The sequence below is a fragment of the Pteronotus mesoamericanus genome, unplaced genomic scaffold, assembly GCF_021234165.1.
Source record: "Pteronotus mesoamericanus isolate MK-2021 breed Mesoamerican mustached bat unplaced genomic scaffold, CSHL_Meso_final scaffold_582, whole genome shotgun sequence".
NCBI lineage: Eukaryota > Metazoa > Chordata > Mammalia > Chiroptera > Mormoopidae > Pteronotus > Pteronotus mesoamericanus.
Genome location: NW_026555323.1, coordinates 1,123,804 through 1,140,244, shown reverse-complemented (window position 1 = coordinate 1,140,244; position 16,441 = coordinate 1,123,804). Strand labels below are relative to the sequence as shown.

The following is a 16,441-nucleotide window of genomic DNA, read 5'->3' as shown; positions in this document are numbered from 1 at the left end:
GGAGGCGAAGGCGCCTCGCAGGTGGCAGTGTGCAAGGTTCATAGAGAAGGAGAAGAAAGAAAACCTGTCTGGTCAGGAGAAAACTGAGCTGTGGATCAGAGGCAACGTTACGGCAGACTGCAAACTGCATCTTCATTAAAAGTTATTTAAAAGGCAAAATGTCAAGTGAATGGAGAATGGCTGAGAGAACACAAAGGTGTCGACCTCTTTCGGTGTTTTGACATTAGTGGGGAGAATACTAGAGAAATTTTATGGAAGTGGGGTTTACAAAATCGCAAAAGCGTTAGACTATAAGAGTGTTATCACATTTACGCAATGTCAAGAAGGGTTCGTGTAACAACAAAGCGTTGCGTTGGAGGGGAGCCAGTCAGGGTGCTCCTATGACAACCTGGTGCCTGTCCCCACGCAGGGATCACCACGGTGCTGACCATGACTACGCTCAGCACCATCGCCAGGAACTCCCTGCCGCGCGTGTCCTATGTCACCGCCATGGACCTCTTTGTAACCGTGTGCTTCCTGTTCGTCTTCGCCGCCCTGATGGAGTATGCCACCCTCAACTACTACTCCAGCTGCAGGAAACCAACTGCCACTAAGAAGAAAACGTCGGTGGGTACCGCAGCGAGGGTGTTTGGGGAAGGCACAGGGGAGGATAGTTTGAGATCAACGATCTATATATCCTTAAGGATCTTTCTTTTTTTTAACTTTCTCTAATTTTATTTATTTATGTTTTGAGGGGGAGAGAAACATCAATGTGTGGTTGCCTCTTGGGCGCCCCCTACTGGGGAACCTGGCCTGCAAGCCAGGCATGTGCCCTGACTGGGAATCGAACCGGCGACCCTTTGGTTCGCAGGTCAGCACTCAACCCACTGAGCCACACCAGCCAGGGCTCCTTAAGGATCTTATACAACATGATATCAGCAGCTAACTCAACAAGACCTTAAGGAAACAAGATAGGCGTTCAGAAGATAAGGATGTCACCCCTCTCTTTAGCTCCATCCACCAGTGACAGGGAGGAATGTTAACAGACCTAAAAGATTGTTTGCACCTGGGGGGGGATGTACAAGGCAGATTTTTATAGCAGCTTTGTAATGATTTTTTTCTCCTTTTCTCGTAGTTATTACCTCCAGATTCCTCAAGATGGATTCATGAACGAATAACCCTTCAAGCCCCCTCCGTATGTATTAACGTTGCAGGTGCAAACATTTCTGCAAACTCTTACTAAGCTGAGATAGGAGGATAGGGTATTGCTGATATATTGCAGAACAGTGCGCACATCCTGCCTGCAAAATGTGTTGACTTTTTAAAAATATCCGATTTAGAACATTTGGAAAATAAAGGGAAAAAAATCAGTCATCATCCTTCCAGCCAGGGGTTAGTGCGCAGCATACATATTCCTGTTTTGTATCTCAAAACTGTGTAATGAACAAGCTTCTATGTGATAAGTATGATTTTTGAAGTTTTATTTTTCAATTATGGTTGAGCTTCAATATTAATTTATATTCGTTTCAGGTGCACAGCACAGTGGTTAGATGTTTATATAACTTACCAAGTGGTACCCCGTAAGTGTAGCGCCCACCTGGCTCCATTCATAGTTACTGCGATATTATTGACTATGTTCTCTGTGCTGTACTTTACATCCCCGCGACTATTCTGTAACTTCCAATTTGTCCTTCTTACTCCCTCCCCCTTTTAAAAGGATCCATCTCCCCAACTCCCCTTCCACCCATCAGTCTGTCCTCTGTATCTACGAGTCTGTTTCAATTTTGCTTGTTCATGTGTTTTGTTTATTAGATTCCACATATAAGTGAAATCATACGGTATTTGTCTCTCTCTGACGGACTCATTTCACTTAGCACAATACCCTCTGGGTCCATCCATATTGTCCCAAATGGTAAGGTTGTGTTCTTCTTATGACCGAGTAGTATTTCATTGTGTTAACATCACTTTATAGGATCATTTTTGGCTTACGTCATGACGGCTGCACATACAGTCTCGGCTGGAAGCTGGGCTAATTCACACGTTTTCGCTTCTATCCCTATTCTTAGCGCCGTGGCTTTGCGTGCACCTGGGACTGTTTACTTAGCATAAATTCCTAGAAGCAGAAGGACTGAGCCAAAGGATTTGCACAGCGTTTGCCACATCATATCCAGCAGTGCCATCCGCAGAATCTTCCCGCATGAAGCCTGACAGCCAAGCAGAAAAACGAGCCTGTAACCTGTTCCTGTTGGCTCGTCTTTGTTGATAGATTTCAATAGTTTTTCTAATTTATTTTTTATTTGCATCGCTACTCTTGTGAATTGCTTGTTACGTCTCTTAACTTTTATAAGTTTTGATATCATTTCATAATTTTTATGTCTTTTAGCTTTTTTAGAATAGCAAGCTGCCAGATACCGGGTCCAGCACAACTAACTCCACTTTTTTATTACAAAATCATAAGCATGTCATTCTGTAACACAGCAATATCACACTCGAGGGCACCGTAGGACATTTTAGGTGAAGTGTTCAAATTAAAACTATAAATTATGACACCCAAATTACCCTACAAACCACATTCAAGCAGGCGTTACTTCTGCCGGACCCTGTATTGTGTGTGTGTTGTATTTTACGTGACGTAAAATGGATAGAGTTCCATATGGAATATGTTAGGGAGAGTCACCTGTTCTTGTTCAGTTTTTACTTCAGCTTTCCTTGGCAATATCGTCACTGTCATTTCTTGTGCCTCTCCCCATGCACGTTGTCTGAAGTCTCCTGTGGTCCTACCTGTCCACCTCTCCTTCCGTTGTCTGATTCCGTGTCCCCTCCGCCCTTAGAATGACCCGAGGCCCCTCGCCTCCCTCTGAGCTGGCTCTGCTCAACTCTGTACCCTAAGCGCTTTCCTGTATCAACTCACTTTATCCTCAGACAACCTGTTCTACAGATGAGGAAGAAATTAAGCCCTATAAATAATGACCAAGATTTGTCAATTTAAAAAAAAAAAAAACATATTACATTTAATTATTCATGCCTCTGAGTTTTCCGTTATGGCTTTAGAAAAGAATCTATTAAAAGTTTGAGAAACATGTCTTTAAATGGTGAGGTGAATACCCTTCTTATCATATAACAATTTTTATATCTAATTCCTTGTATTCCCTTACACATATTGTAAAGCAATATTAATTTTAGACTGTGATAAAGAATATAAAACATTTATGTGAGCGAAAGGAGCTACAGACCAAGAGACGGTTGTAGGCGGCAGCCTGAACTGTGTCCCCTGAGGCAAAGAGAGAGACTGCTTTTGCATAGAGAAAGTTCCCGCCAGGCTCCCAGTTAGGTCCGTCTCATGTAAATGAGGTTTCCAAATTCATACAGTCCTGATTGGTCGGCATTCTGTGTCCTGATTGGTCATTATACAGCAGTTCTGATTGGATGGGGCAGGGCCTGGGCATTGGTCTAAAGAGGAAACCTTGTGCCCTCTAGAATAGTTGGCTCAGATGGCGGGATCATACAGGAAGCCAAGAGCTCAGTCCAAGGTGCTTCCTGGTGTCCAGAGGCCGAGAGGAGCCCGCCAGCAAATGACCACTGGATGCGTTATGTATAAAATTTGGACCCTTGGTTGGCTATGGGGAATCCATCTTAGCAGATAATTCTCAGTGTCCACGGTATCAACCGCCCCATGGCACTGAATATGTCAGGTGTGGGGAGGAAGATGCTTTGTTCTGCCCTTCAATGTTCTTCCTCCTGGTCTAATAATTAGATCTAAATGAGGCAATTGAACATGAGAAAATAACCACATTTAATTACCTAGGTCTGTGCAGGAGAGGTTCAGAGACAGAAGGTTCAAGTGAGGAAGGAACAACATTCTGAGCCAAGGGTCAGGCAAAGCATCTTGGGTCTCCAAAGCGTCATTGCGGGACAATAAGAAGAGCAGGTATTCAGTAAATAGCAGTTTGCCCAGCCCTGTAGAGAAGTGAAAAGAAGTTCTCTCTGATGTACTCTTTTATTATGGGCAAGATCCGGAATTCAGATTTTTCAAGGACAGCAATTTTCAACCGGTGTGCTGCAAGAAGTTTTTTTGAAATTCTCACCGGAGGATATGTTTTTACTGATTTTACAGGGACAGGAAGGGAGAGAGAGAAACATTGATGTGAGAGAGAAACATCGATGCGTTGCCTCCCATACACGCTCTGGCCAGGAATCAAACCTGCAACCTTTCGGTGCACAGAATGATGCACCAGCCAATTGAGTTACCTGGCCAAAGCCTCTGCAAGAATTTTTAGAATATTCAATACATATGACTGTTTAGTCAGGGCCATGCACCTCTTTTCCCTTAGGCTGTCAAATAAAAAAAAATGATAACAGCCAACACAACAACAGAACCTCAGTGTGAGTGAGTCCAAATTATACCTCTTTTTTTTTTGTCAGAATGGCAAAAACATATAATTTGGTGTGCCACCGAATTTTAGTAATTAGTGTATGTATACCATGCCATGAACAAGGTTGAAAATGCTGTTCTGAGTCGTCAAGGGAAGGGAGGAAGGAATTTCTTGAGTCCACAGGCTTTGGGCTGCCTTTTGCTCAAAATAACCCTCCTACCTCAGCGGCACATTCTGGGGTGAATTGTGCTAAAGCACTCTCACTGGTCCACCCATATCATAGGAGGTTTTGTAACTGCTGGGCAGTAACTTGCTGCATTTCAACCTGCTCCTAAGGAGACTGGCGATCCGGTCTCTGCAAGTGGGTATCATTGTAGTTCAGACTTTACAGCTGTGTGCAGCAAACATCCAGATGTTGCCAACAGCAGATACTTCCTGCTGGGAACCACAGACCCAAAGTAAAGGGTAGGGGTGGGAGTGGGGCCGGACAAGTCAGACCGAGAAGCTCCGGGCCCAGAGGGGCCATCACCCCACCTGCCAGGGGCCAGCAGCAGAGGAGGAAATAGTGACACCTTTAGCATAGAGATGACACCTCAGAAAGAAAGAGTCTTTTAACAAAGAGGAAAGTGAACTTTCCCACCAAACTAGAATTTTACTTTAAAGAGAGAAAGTGGCATGACCGTGCAGGAGGTACATAGGAAAACAATTCACGAAGAGAAAGGTGAGAAGACACGAAGCCTTCAACAAGAGTTCATACGGCAGCCAAAGAAAAGGGGCCTTTTAAACAGGTGGCTGGTATTTGTCAACATCTTCAACTGGGAAGAGCCACAGGCTTCGGCTGGTTACCTGCGGTTCTCCACCCACGAGGAAAAGCAGAAGCAGCGACCTCTGAGCCGAGTTGAGCGGACTGTCGCATGTGCCCTTTGGGGCAAGTCGTTCAGACATCTCTGAGCCTGGTTTCGTAACGTGACAACTCTAACCCGCGTGGTGGGCAGCAGCACCGGCAGCCCAGGAAGCGCAGCGGTCCCAAGAGGTCATGCGCAGGCGGGCGCAGGCAAAGCCGAGGGGGCCGGGGACCCAGCGGGCTGCACAGGGCCTTGTAGGCGCTCAATTACCATCACTCTCCACTTGGGGCCCGGTCTGAAGTCACCGTGACCGTTGCAAGGAGGGCACATGAAGAAGGGCTTGAGCAACTGAGCAGATGTCCTTATAGGACTCTTAACATGCTGCTTTCTTTCAATATTGTAAAATGGAATTAGTTTCATTTAGAAACCATGGGATGTAGATGGAGGTCTCTTGGTGACCGAAGCAGGTTTCTACATGAAGAAAGAGAGGATGGCAATCTGGCTGAACACCGTCAAAGACACACGCAATTGTCACCCCGCAAAGGCAGGTGTCCTGGCTGCAGTTGGTTGGGTTCCCAGCAGGCTCCTCAAAGGCTCTGGGCCAGAGAGGGAATCCGCTGTTTCAGCAACTCCTCCTGGTGAGTTTCATAGCCACTCAGGGCTAAGGTCCGTTAACCTAGAGACGTGTCTGCATTTGAACCTGCGAGGAACCGCAAGGCAGGCAGTGGGCGGTGCTCAGGGAACACGTGGTCCAGGACGTACCCCCTTCAGGCTGGTCCTCACACAGACACGCCCTATGACAAGGCCGCCCCAGGGGCTACCAGCAGTGATAGTGAGTGCCCTGCGCCGCCACCTGCGTGTCTCTGGTGTGTGACTCCACATAGCCGTGGACACGTTCATTGAGACTAACACCCACAAGCAGAGGGGTGCCACGTTTCCTTAGAACAATAGTTTTGGGTAAAAATACAAGAGGAACTCGTGATGCCTTATCATGAGCCCCGCAAAGCCTCTCTCCCAGAGCCAGGCAAAAATGTCTGGCCAGCAGCCGAGACCTGGGCTTGTGACCGCCTCTCCCTAGAGTTCAGCGTCTATTATTTCCACGGACATGGTTCCTCCCCTGTGCTCAGCCAGCACAGACGAAGCTGAAGCAGACAGGCAGGTGGGAGTTTCAGTTCTCTTCCATCGCGCAGTGAAATTGAGAAATGCAGCCTCCTGACCACGGGTGTTTGGGAGACCTCCACAACTGCCGGAGGAAGTGACAGGCGCCTTTGGAGCCGCTTCCCAAGGTCAAGGTTAAGAATGCGGACTCTCATTTTGAGGAAGTCCGCCACGGCGCACTTTGCCTGTTCGATGCTGACTTTTCCACATCAGGAGGAGAGTTTGGAAAAAAAAGTAAAACACCCCTCAAACACATTTAGGGGGCAGGGCCCAGCCACCACATGCCGAAAGCTCATTTTCTCCCTGAATCCCAGAAAACCAGAAGATTCTGCCAGCGGTCCTATACTCCTTACTTCTTACCATTTACTAACTAGGAAAAAATAACCTTTATCTCTGCACAGTTCAACATAGGTACCATTCAACACGCAAGGACTGACAGGCCGTTTCACTTAGGGTTTTTCGACTTCACTGTGGCTGGAAGCGATGCGCACTCCGTGGGAACCGCTAGCCTAAGCTGTGGTGCTGTGGGCAGGGGTATTCAATGCGCGTCTGACTCACAACGTTGTCCACTTACAGTGGGTTTGTCAGGATGTAGCCCCATTGTGAATTGGAGAGCATCTGTATATATAACACGATGTATTTACTCCAAATCAGCAGAAAAGTAGGCAGAACAGGGACTTGGGGTGGCGGACACCCATTTGAAAATGTGCCCCACCTAGGAACCCAACGAACAAAACAAACCACCGAGCAAAATAGAACCAGAGGCAGGAAAACAAGGAAGAGAGTGACAGAGGCCAGAGAAGAGGGGGAGGGGCTAAGGGGGGAAAGAAGAGGAGGGGTCCAATCAACGTGCAGGTATAAATCACCCAGGGATACAGACAACAGGGTGGGGACTGACTGTGGGAGAGGGGGGTGGGCGGGCAAGGGAGCGCAAGGAGAGAAAAAGAAAAATATGCTCATTCTCCCGCACCCCCAGTCCGAGAAATACAAGCTTTGGGTACTGCACTGCACTTGTTCTTGCCTTCGATTTGCAGAGATTAAATCCTCACAAGCTGAACTCTGCCGCGCGAGCTGGGGGGCGGGGGGCGGGCCCTGGCGCCCTGTCGGGGAGACAGAGGTCGCCGGCGCCTGGTGCTTGATTCGCCCCGGGCTCTTCTCTGTGCCTCCCGTGGTGACCCCTGTGTCGTTCTCCTTTGCCTGCAGAACTATTCTCTGCTCGACATGAGGCCGCCGCCGGCCACGATGATCACGTTCAACAACTCCCTGTACTGGCAGGAGTTGGAAGATACCTGTGTGTACGAGTGTCTGGACGGCAAGGACTGCCAGAGCTTCTTCTGCTGCTACGAAGAGTGCAGGTCGGGCTCTTGGAGGAAAGGGCGCATCCACATAGACATCCTGGAGCTGGACTCGTACTCCCGCGTCTTTTTCCCCACGTCCTTCCTGCTCTTCAACTTGGTCTACTGGGTCGGGTACCTGTACCTCTGAACGTTGCTGGCGGGGAGGAGGGAGGCGCGCTAGGTCCCCCCTTCCCCCGTCACCCGCCCCATGGGGTAGCGCGAGGACACTGCTCAGTGTAACTGAAGTCCCGCCTCACCTGGGAGCAGCGTGGGAGAACGTGCCAAATATTTCCATTGTGTATGTCACACTCGCCCGCGCGCGCATGCGCGTGCGCACACTCACGCGCGCGCGCACACTCACGCAAGCTGGGCTCCCGAGTGGCGTCCTCGCTCACCCCTTCCTGAATTTGTAGCTCGGGGACGTTCGCCAACGGCCTTGGGATGTTGGAAGCGGCTGCCGATGATTTTTGCAAAGAAACCTGTCGGGCTGGCAAGCAAAGGCCGGAGACGCTCTCTGGGGCCCCGACCTTCCGGATCTTTCCTTGGCCGCCCTCGGCAGCCCCGCGCCCGCGTGTGCGGAGGCGCTGCTGGCTGAGACCCGCTCACACCGACCTCAGCCCCGGGCCCGCGGGGAAGCCTGAGCTCAAGTGTGACGGGCAGCGAGTCTGGAGCCCCGGGTCCTCTCTCTCTGGCCTATTTTGCTGTGACGCCAACATCATCCACACGCTTTCCTTTATCTAATAACCTCGCCGAGGTTGGGGCAGGGGGTCCGTGCATCATCGCTCGGTTCCCAGTTGAGGAAAAAATATGATTTTCAGATGTTTTCATGTTGCTGAAATCAACGGCGTTGATTATCTCTGGACAGCAGAAGGTCATCGCTTAATCCCAAGCCCCTGGCCGTCAGCAGTATCCGAGCCTTCGGCCGGCGGACGGGTTCGGCTGAAGGTCAGCGTTCCGCCCTCGGAGTCGCTCCTGGCCGGCCCAAGGGGCGGGCCCGGAGCGTGCGCCCTGCTGACGTTACGCCGTTCATTTTAGGTTTGACATTGTCTCCAGCTTCCGAAGGAACATACACACCATTCACAAGCCTTTGTCTCGAAAGCGTTTTCCAGAGTGTGCAAGAAATGGAGATAGAATTTTCAAAGTTTCTTAGCGCGTATTAACTTTCAAGTCAAGTCACTTTAGACGCAAAAAAAAAAAAAAGAAAAAGAAAAAAGAAAAAGAAAAAGAAAAAAAGAAAATGGGTAACAGCTGTCATCAACGGTATATTTTGATGAACAAAAAAGCTTTTATACTTTGAAATATGGATACGTAGCAAAATCCCAAAGAAAACATTCCCTGAAATTATTACTCTTTTGATATTTTTATAACACAAAACCAACTTGCTTCGTGATGTTAGTTCTTTGTTATCACAGGATGTCGGTATGTATATATTTCCCAAAACACTTCAGAAGTTTCACACCACTGACAGGAAGAAAAAAAAAAATCCTACCATTTCATTCATGACGCTCAGTCATGACTAAAATTTCCAGACTAAAATTTTGGTACCAGAATCTCTGCGTTTCTCACCCAGAAAATTGAATTAATTTTATTGGAAACCATAGAATTTCATTTTAATTCTCTTTTATGCATCTTGTCATTTCTCAGAGAAAAAAGGTAAAAGGCTATGCAGAGAAGGTATATAAAAGTGCTGATTTCACTTGATTTATTGGGTGTCGACCAGACGCAAGAAGGGCGTGGGAGTGGAAGGGACCGGGAAGGTCGAAGGGAGAGGAATCTGTTTTCTTTGATGAGCATCACTGTGTCACGTGAGCGCTAACTTACGGATGCGCGGTCACCCGGTTCCCGAGGGTTGAGTCTATAGTGTGAGAGACTCCACCCCATTGGATCCTCCTGTCCCTGCCTCTGATCTGACAGCTGCCATACGGGCCACAAGCCACTTGGCTTCTATTTAGCAAACCCAATTTAAAGCATAAGGAATATTTGCAGAGAAACCGGTTGAAACTATTGGCATCATTGAAATGTCTGCTGTGTTCGGAGTTCCACCTATTAGTGTATGAGCCGCCCTCCTGCCCTCGGTGGTCTGGGGCCACGGTGACCGAGGCACCTCAGGCTGTCACACGGGAGCGCTGAGCCCCCAGGAAACGTGGCCCAAGGTTGGCGTTCTTCCAACACAATTTCCAATTTCATGAATTTATAATTTCTCACACTATGAGGCATTTCAGCCTGTTGGCATCTTAAAAGAAGTTCCGAAGGGAATTGAATTTTCCAGTGACATTCTTCTCAGAAGGGAAATAGCCTAAAAAGCATTTTTGTGACATAGATGTGGCCCAATGTCACCTTGAGGTTGTTTTGTTACTGATGCCTCTTGTTTCCAAGCCACGCCATACCTGGGCGTTGTTGGCTACTCTCCTGGAATGACGCATATTGGGATGGGCACACCAATGGCGTCTAATGCTTCCTCCAACCTGAGCAGGCCTGCTGGTCCCAGCACCCTGGTTCCCGGCCCTCCCCATGTAGGGGAGCTCTTCCTCTCCACAGACTCCAACAGATGCGCCCTCCTGGAGCATAAAATAGAATCCTGCACACACACGCAATTTGCACATGAAAAAAAAACTGACCCATCCCCCGAGCGCCCGCCTGGCCGGGTCCTCGGCAGGCGGCCCGTTCGAGTCCGCCTTCCGCGCCTGAGTCTCGACTCCCAGAATGGGCTTCTCAGTCCGCAGCCCGGGAGGAGGGCGCGCACGTAGGGCAGGGGGAGGCTCAGGTTCGTGCCTGTTCTTTCCAGAGGGCGTGAGCCCACCTTTTAGAGGATGGGCAAGGAGGGCAGGCAAGTGTGAGGACACTGAGTCACGCCAAGGGAAGGGCTGTCCTTCCCAGTCGGCCTGGCTAGCAGGGCACGCACGGGGCGCGCGGCGCGAGGCTGTTCCACACAGACCCCACGCGCTTCCAGCCCCACCTGCTGGCTGCGCAGGGAGAGTCGGGAAGGTCTGCGGTGGCGGTGTGGCAGCTGCGGGGAGTGGCCCGAGCAACCAGCCGCAGCTGCCTTCCTCCCTTGCAGAAAGACTCCAAACGCAGGCGGCCGCAGCTCCCTATTTGCCAAGATTTCCCAGTGCCGATCACTGCGGGTTGAACCTGGAGCTGTGACCGCCTCCCTGTGCAGCTGCATCCGGGCTGAGGGGACAGGCAGGGAAAGACATTTCACAGGCGTGGAATGAGGGCAAAAAGCCTCCTCGGCGCCTGGAAGGTTTCCGTTTTCAACACCACTGACCAGAAGACTCTTAGACGCTGGCCAGAGACAGACAGCGCTAGCCTCGTTTACCCTGCACCCCGCCAGTACTGCCCCCGATTAACGCAACACAGGCCTTAAATCAGCACGCAAAGCTCAGCTACTACCCACCTTGCAGACTCCGTCTCCCATGAGCACCGGCGCTTCACGCCAGGGACCCTTTCTCCTCTCCGAGCGGAGGGAGTCAGCATTTCACTTGTTCACACGCAAGCAGTTTCATCCTCACTGGGGGGAGGACACGTTTATTGGGGTTCTTCCATTCACGAAATGCTTGTGCTCTGGGGTGAGGCGTTTCAGGCTACCCGTGCGACCCTGGGGGACAATCTTTAGGTCAGCGGCAATGCGCTTGTCGCGGGGTGGGAGTGTCGCGCAGCACCTTCTGCCTGAACTACGTTTTTCTGCCTGAATGCAGCCGCCGCGGTAAAAGCGTTTGGGCGTATTTTGGGGCAATGCCCCGCCCCCCCGGGCAGCCAGGGCGGGTCACCGGTGAGACCATTGCACATCGAAACACCTGCCACTAGGAAGCACCAGGACATTCCTTACCTAAAGGGCTAGAAAACAGGACAAACCTCTTCTTCCTTCACCGGTTTTTCTCTCGGCGGCCAGTAACTGAGAATTTTCTGTGATTTCCTCTGTGGACCCGAAGAAGGATATCGAAGCAATGCGCTCAAGACACAAAGCGTTTTGAATCCTCTCCACGACTTTGCAATTGTCTGAGCGCTTTCTCTGAGAATTTATCAACTACATGCCTATGAGATTTCGTCCTCAATTTCCAATGGGGCAGCACTATCACTTTTCAAATATTCAGACAGGCGTCTAGAAACATGGGGGGAAAGAACCAGGTTATGAATACTATGCCATGAATGTGAAATTTACAATCTTCTGCCGAGCCCCAAATTGAGGAAGTGTGTCATCTACCCGTTTCTTTTCTCCAATTTCCCTGTGAGAAATATTCAGATGCACACAGTCTATAGCAGTTCCCCTACATGGTCATAATCCCCTCCAAAAACCCAGTAAAAATAATAGTTCAAGCTAAAAGGCAGACCCTTCTTCTGTTCCTTGTTGGCTTCGCTTTTGCCATAAAAATCGATTTCTATCATTATAGGGGAAAAGAAGTAGTCTTATCCTTAAAACTGTTGAGATAATAGGATGCCATAACAACCCAGCCGTTCAGGTGTCTGGGAGAATAAAGACGTGGCTTTTTTAAATGCCTGGTAGTTTTGAAGATTAGAAACTAGGGCGTTTCCACTTTTAAATTTTCTTCCGGTGACGAGTTAGTGATTCCAACGCATAAGTCTGGCCTAGTTCTATTAAGGTCAAAAGGGATATGTTTCCTATTTTTTTCAAAATGTCCTCTAGTTAAATGAACCTTTGGTTGGTTTTTATTTTATTTTACTTTACTTATTTTAGAGAAATGGGAAAGGAGGGAGAAAGAGAGGGAGAGAAATATGGATGTGCGAGAGATACATAGATTGGTTGCCTCTCGCACGGGACCCCCCCCCCCCCATGGGGGACCTGGCCAGAAACCCAGGCATGTGCCCTGACTGGGAATCGAACCAATGACGTTTTGGTTCTCAGGCCGGCGCTCAATCCGCTGAGCCTCGTCAGCCGGGGCGAGGCTTTGGTTTTTCATATTGTCAATGAAACAGCTTAAATCTCTTACTAGCCTGCTCACATAAAAAAACAAATGTTAGCCCACATTAAATCAGTGTTTATTAAATGAATTCAACAGTCACTAACCAGTTACCACCGTTTTGACCAAGAGGGCCAAAGAGGGTTAACCAAAAGGATCTTTCACATCATATTATACAGGAACACGAGCTAGAAAACAATTAGGAATGTAAAACACACGAGCGCGCTCATGCGCAGGCATGAAACAAACACTGAATATAGCGTCCGGGTAACAGAGAGGCTGTAAACGGCATTGCTTCGATTATTCCGAGAATCACCTGCTCTCATCCCTTCCTTTGTCCCATGTGTAAGAACAACATGAAACTACCCCGGCTCCTTGGTTCGTCCCACAGTGTGAGGGAAGGAGGGTCCCCTGTTTCTGCTGAACAGGTCACACTGGACAGTTGGGAGAGAACCGTCGCGATTGATTTAATGAAATCCTCCCGATTGAGAAGGTGGCCGTTCCATTTCCCTCTTTGCTAGTTATTTGGGGTCCCCTTTTTGTTTTTCCCTGCTCACCACTTTTTCGTTCATAAGAGGATCCTAGTTCTCATTTTCCATTAGAAAATAGAAGCGCTGGCTCCTTGTCAGACTCTAATTTCCAGGAGCAGATGGTGCGTGCTTTGATTTGGGTAGCGTTTATTATGACAGGTTTTTATCCTGTGCTGTTCATGTTTATAATGAGAAGAGCTTGGGGAACAAGTTTTGCCAATGAAGGGAACCCCCAATGCACAGAGCGGCACGTGAGTCCCCCTGTCAGGGACATCAGACCCACGTGTCATTGCTTAGTGGTGGAATCCCAGGTGTCCCACCCACCAGTCCCCTAACCTGCCCCTGTCCTTGCTCTGGTCGGTGCGGGGTGGCCCTGGGACCTATAGAGAGGTAAACAAAGAAAAAGGAAAAAGAACTGCATTCTGAACTTTCACTGTAATTAAAAAATAAGTAATGATAGAAAATTCACACAACTTACTGACTACATTTTCAAAGTGTTAGGTCGATGTAATGATAGAATTTCATCTTATTTTTTTTTAAGGATTTTATTTATTTTTAGAGAGAGAAGAAGGGAGGGAAAGAAACAGCAATGTGTGGTTGCCTCTCGCGCGCCCCCTACTGGGGACCCGGCCTGCAGCCCAGGCACAGGCTCCGACTGGGAATCGACTGGGCAAACCCTTTGGCTCACAGACCAGCGCTCAATCCACTGAGCCACACCAGCCAGGGCTGATGATAAAACTTTAGAAGAAATAAACTATGCTGCATCACCATCATCATCGATACCCTTTTCAAGTACAAAACTAGTCCTTAGCTATTGAGTCAACAGAAAGACTTAATGTCTTTTCCAAACCAAATAACAAAATTAGGACTTCATTAAGGAGAAAACGGAAAAGTTTTCTTCTAATTTAAATAGCAAATACACAAAAACAGTTCAAAATTCCGCTGGCCTAAAACACTTCCAGACTGTTCTTTGTCCCGGCGATCTTGGCTGTCTACCCTGCCTCAATTGGAATTTGAAACTATTCAAATGGAACGGTCCCCCTAATTTTTGATTGTCGGTTACTGCTTGTTTTTTGGTTTGTTTGTTTCGGCTTTACCTCACTTGGGTTTTTTATTCCTTTTCATAAGCATAACACTTGAACTGACCAAGAACTATCTATTTTTCCCTAAAATGGATGCATCTGTAGGCATCGCAAACTTCATTAGCCCAAAAGGACAATCGGTATGTTTCTTATCACACGACTTGAGTTTAGGCTTTTATAACCCCTAATTTATTTAGGAATTTTTACTTCTAGATAGAAACAGATAACCTAGGCCTAATATATTGACGAAATGTACAGTGTTTATTATTACTCTTTCTGTTTAGAATAACTATTAAAACATTTTAAAAGGATACTCTCCATCATCTTGACCTTCAAAATGACTAATTTTGCGCTAGTGAACAACGTTTACATGCATATGTTTCTACAACCATGTTTTTCTTTGGGAGTAGCTCCTAGATTGACCTAAGGGTTCCCTGCTCATGCGTGCATTTTTTTTCTGGAACATTCTCTCAATTTTCAGGGATTGGGCCTGGGTTGTCTTGTGAGGAGCGAAGGGCCAGCTTGTGTTTACATGCAGTGGTGCGTGTATTCGTGCGTGCGTGTACGTGTACAGTGGTGAAAATGGAACAATTCTTCGTGTGCGTCTTACTGTCCCCGCGACCCCATCCTACGTGTATTGAAACCAGTAGAAAGGAACAGTGTTTCCCAGCGATAGCAGATTAGCTTCCTTAGCCTTTGGTTAAGAAGGAAGGCGGGAGGGAGGGAGGACAGAGGCAGAGAGATTACAACCTTCACATTTCCTGGAAATGTGGGGCCATGATCTTTCGTGTAAAACAATCAAGCTTAAACACCTGGTAAGAAACTGGCCTGCAGTCCAAGCCAGGCTGCCTGTTGACAGCCACCTGATCGCTCTACGGAGACTTGGGGGCACTTCTGAGACCCTCCTCGATGGTTCGTGCACCGTGGTTTCCTCTGATCCGTGAAAAGCAGTCCTCAAGATGCAGGGGGCAACTACCCGTCGTCGCCACGCTCGGTGAGGACGCGGCTTTCACACGGGACGTGAGAAGGCATCCGGTCTCGTGTGACCCATGGGCCGCGCGGGAATCAGCCGCCGCGCGCGGACTGGCCTCTCGTTTTGAAGCTGGTGTGAGAGGTAAAACTGGGAGGGGCCCCGGGGGTGCCACGGGCGGGAAGGGAGCGCGGGGCTGCTCGCTGTGGCCTCGGCGGAGCCCTTCGCCCCTGTGGAGCCGCCGCGGCCGGGGGAGGAGGGCGCACAGGTTCCGGAACCCGAGCGCCTTGGATTCAGTTCTGAGCGCGTCCCGTCGGCGAGCCTGGCCTGAGAGGGGGCCCGGCCCGCCCAAGTGCCTGCGCGCGCGCCTCCCAAGGCCGCGGGGCCCAGCGCCAGGCCGGGGTCCCCACCCTCACCGCGTGGCCTCCGCGGCGCCCGCTCCTTGGCTCCGGGCTTCAGGGGGTCCCGGGCGGTTCCGAGGTCCCCGTCTCGCTCGCCTTGCAGCTCGTGAAGTCCTAGCGAAACGAAGACGCACTCGCGCCCCACGTGCCTTGGCGACACCGCGGCGCCGCGCCCCGCTTCGCCGGCTCCGTCCCCGCCGCGCCCGCAGGCCGCGCCCTGCCCCGGGGCAGCTGGGCCTGGTGGCTGGGCCGCCCTCTGTATTTGTATTTGGATTCCTACGTTTGTATTTCTAATACGAATAAATGCACATGTTGTCAGAAATGCACCAGCCAGGAGTGGACTTGTCTCCGGGGCAGGGGGTGGCCAACAAGGGGGCGGGAAAGGCGCAGGCCAGAGGTGGTGTCACCTACGCGGGCCCCTGCGCCCCAGAGCGGGTATGGCCCCAGCTGCCCCCTCGGAGGCCCACTCGGCCCCTCTACTCCCCACCCCTGCCCCCATCCCACCCCTCCAGCCCGGTTCAGAGGCAGATTCTGCAAATGCTGGGAAGGTGGGGGGTTAAGTGTCTTCTCTGGAATAAAAGGTTGCACTTGGCTCTACCCACGGGAGGGCCCCTCCCCCACTCCTTCTAAAACCGGCGAACAGAGACCCCTGACCCACGCCTGGGGGGCAGGAGACCCCACTCCAGCCACTACAGGAAGGCGGCAGGGGCCCCCCGGAGCCTCCCTGGCCTCTCAGTTGGGGACTAACAGGGTTCCGGGTCCCCGCCCCGACCCCGCCGGGAACTAGGGGGCCGTCACCCCCGAAGCGGGAAGGGCGGTTCCTTGCGAAGGGGCCGCAGCCCCCATC

At 50.0% G+C, this 16,441-nt stretch overlaps 1 protein-coding gene across 1 annotated transcript in view; it reads left to right on the top strand.

Moving 5' to 3' along the window:
- The window catches only part of GABRG3 (gamma-aminobutyric acid type A receptor subunit gamma3), a 362,833-nt gene extending 354,993 nt beyond the window's left edge, over window positions 1–7,840 (top strand). Inside the window, exons 8-10 of the mRNA XM_054561953.1 lie at window positions 410–606; window positions 1,115–1,174; window positions 7,559–7,840. Of these exons, the coding sequence (XP_054417928.1) occupies window positions 410–606; window positions 1,115–1,174; window positions 7,559–7,840 (539 nt within the window). The remainder of the gene's footprint in view (window positions 1–409; window positions 607–1,114; window positions 1,175–7,558) is intronic.
- Window positions 7,841–16,441: the final 8,601 nt, after the last annotated feature.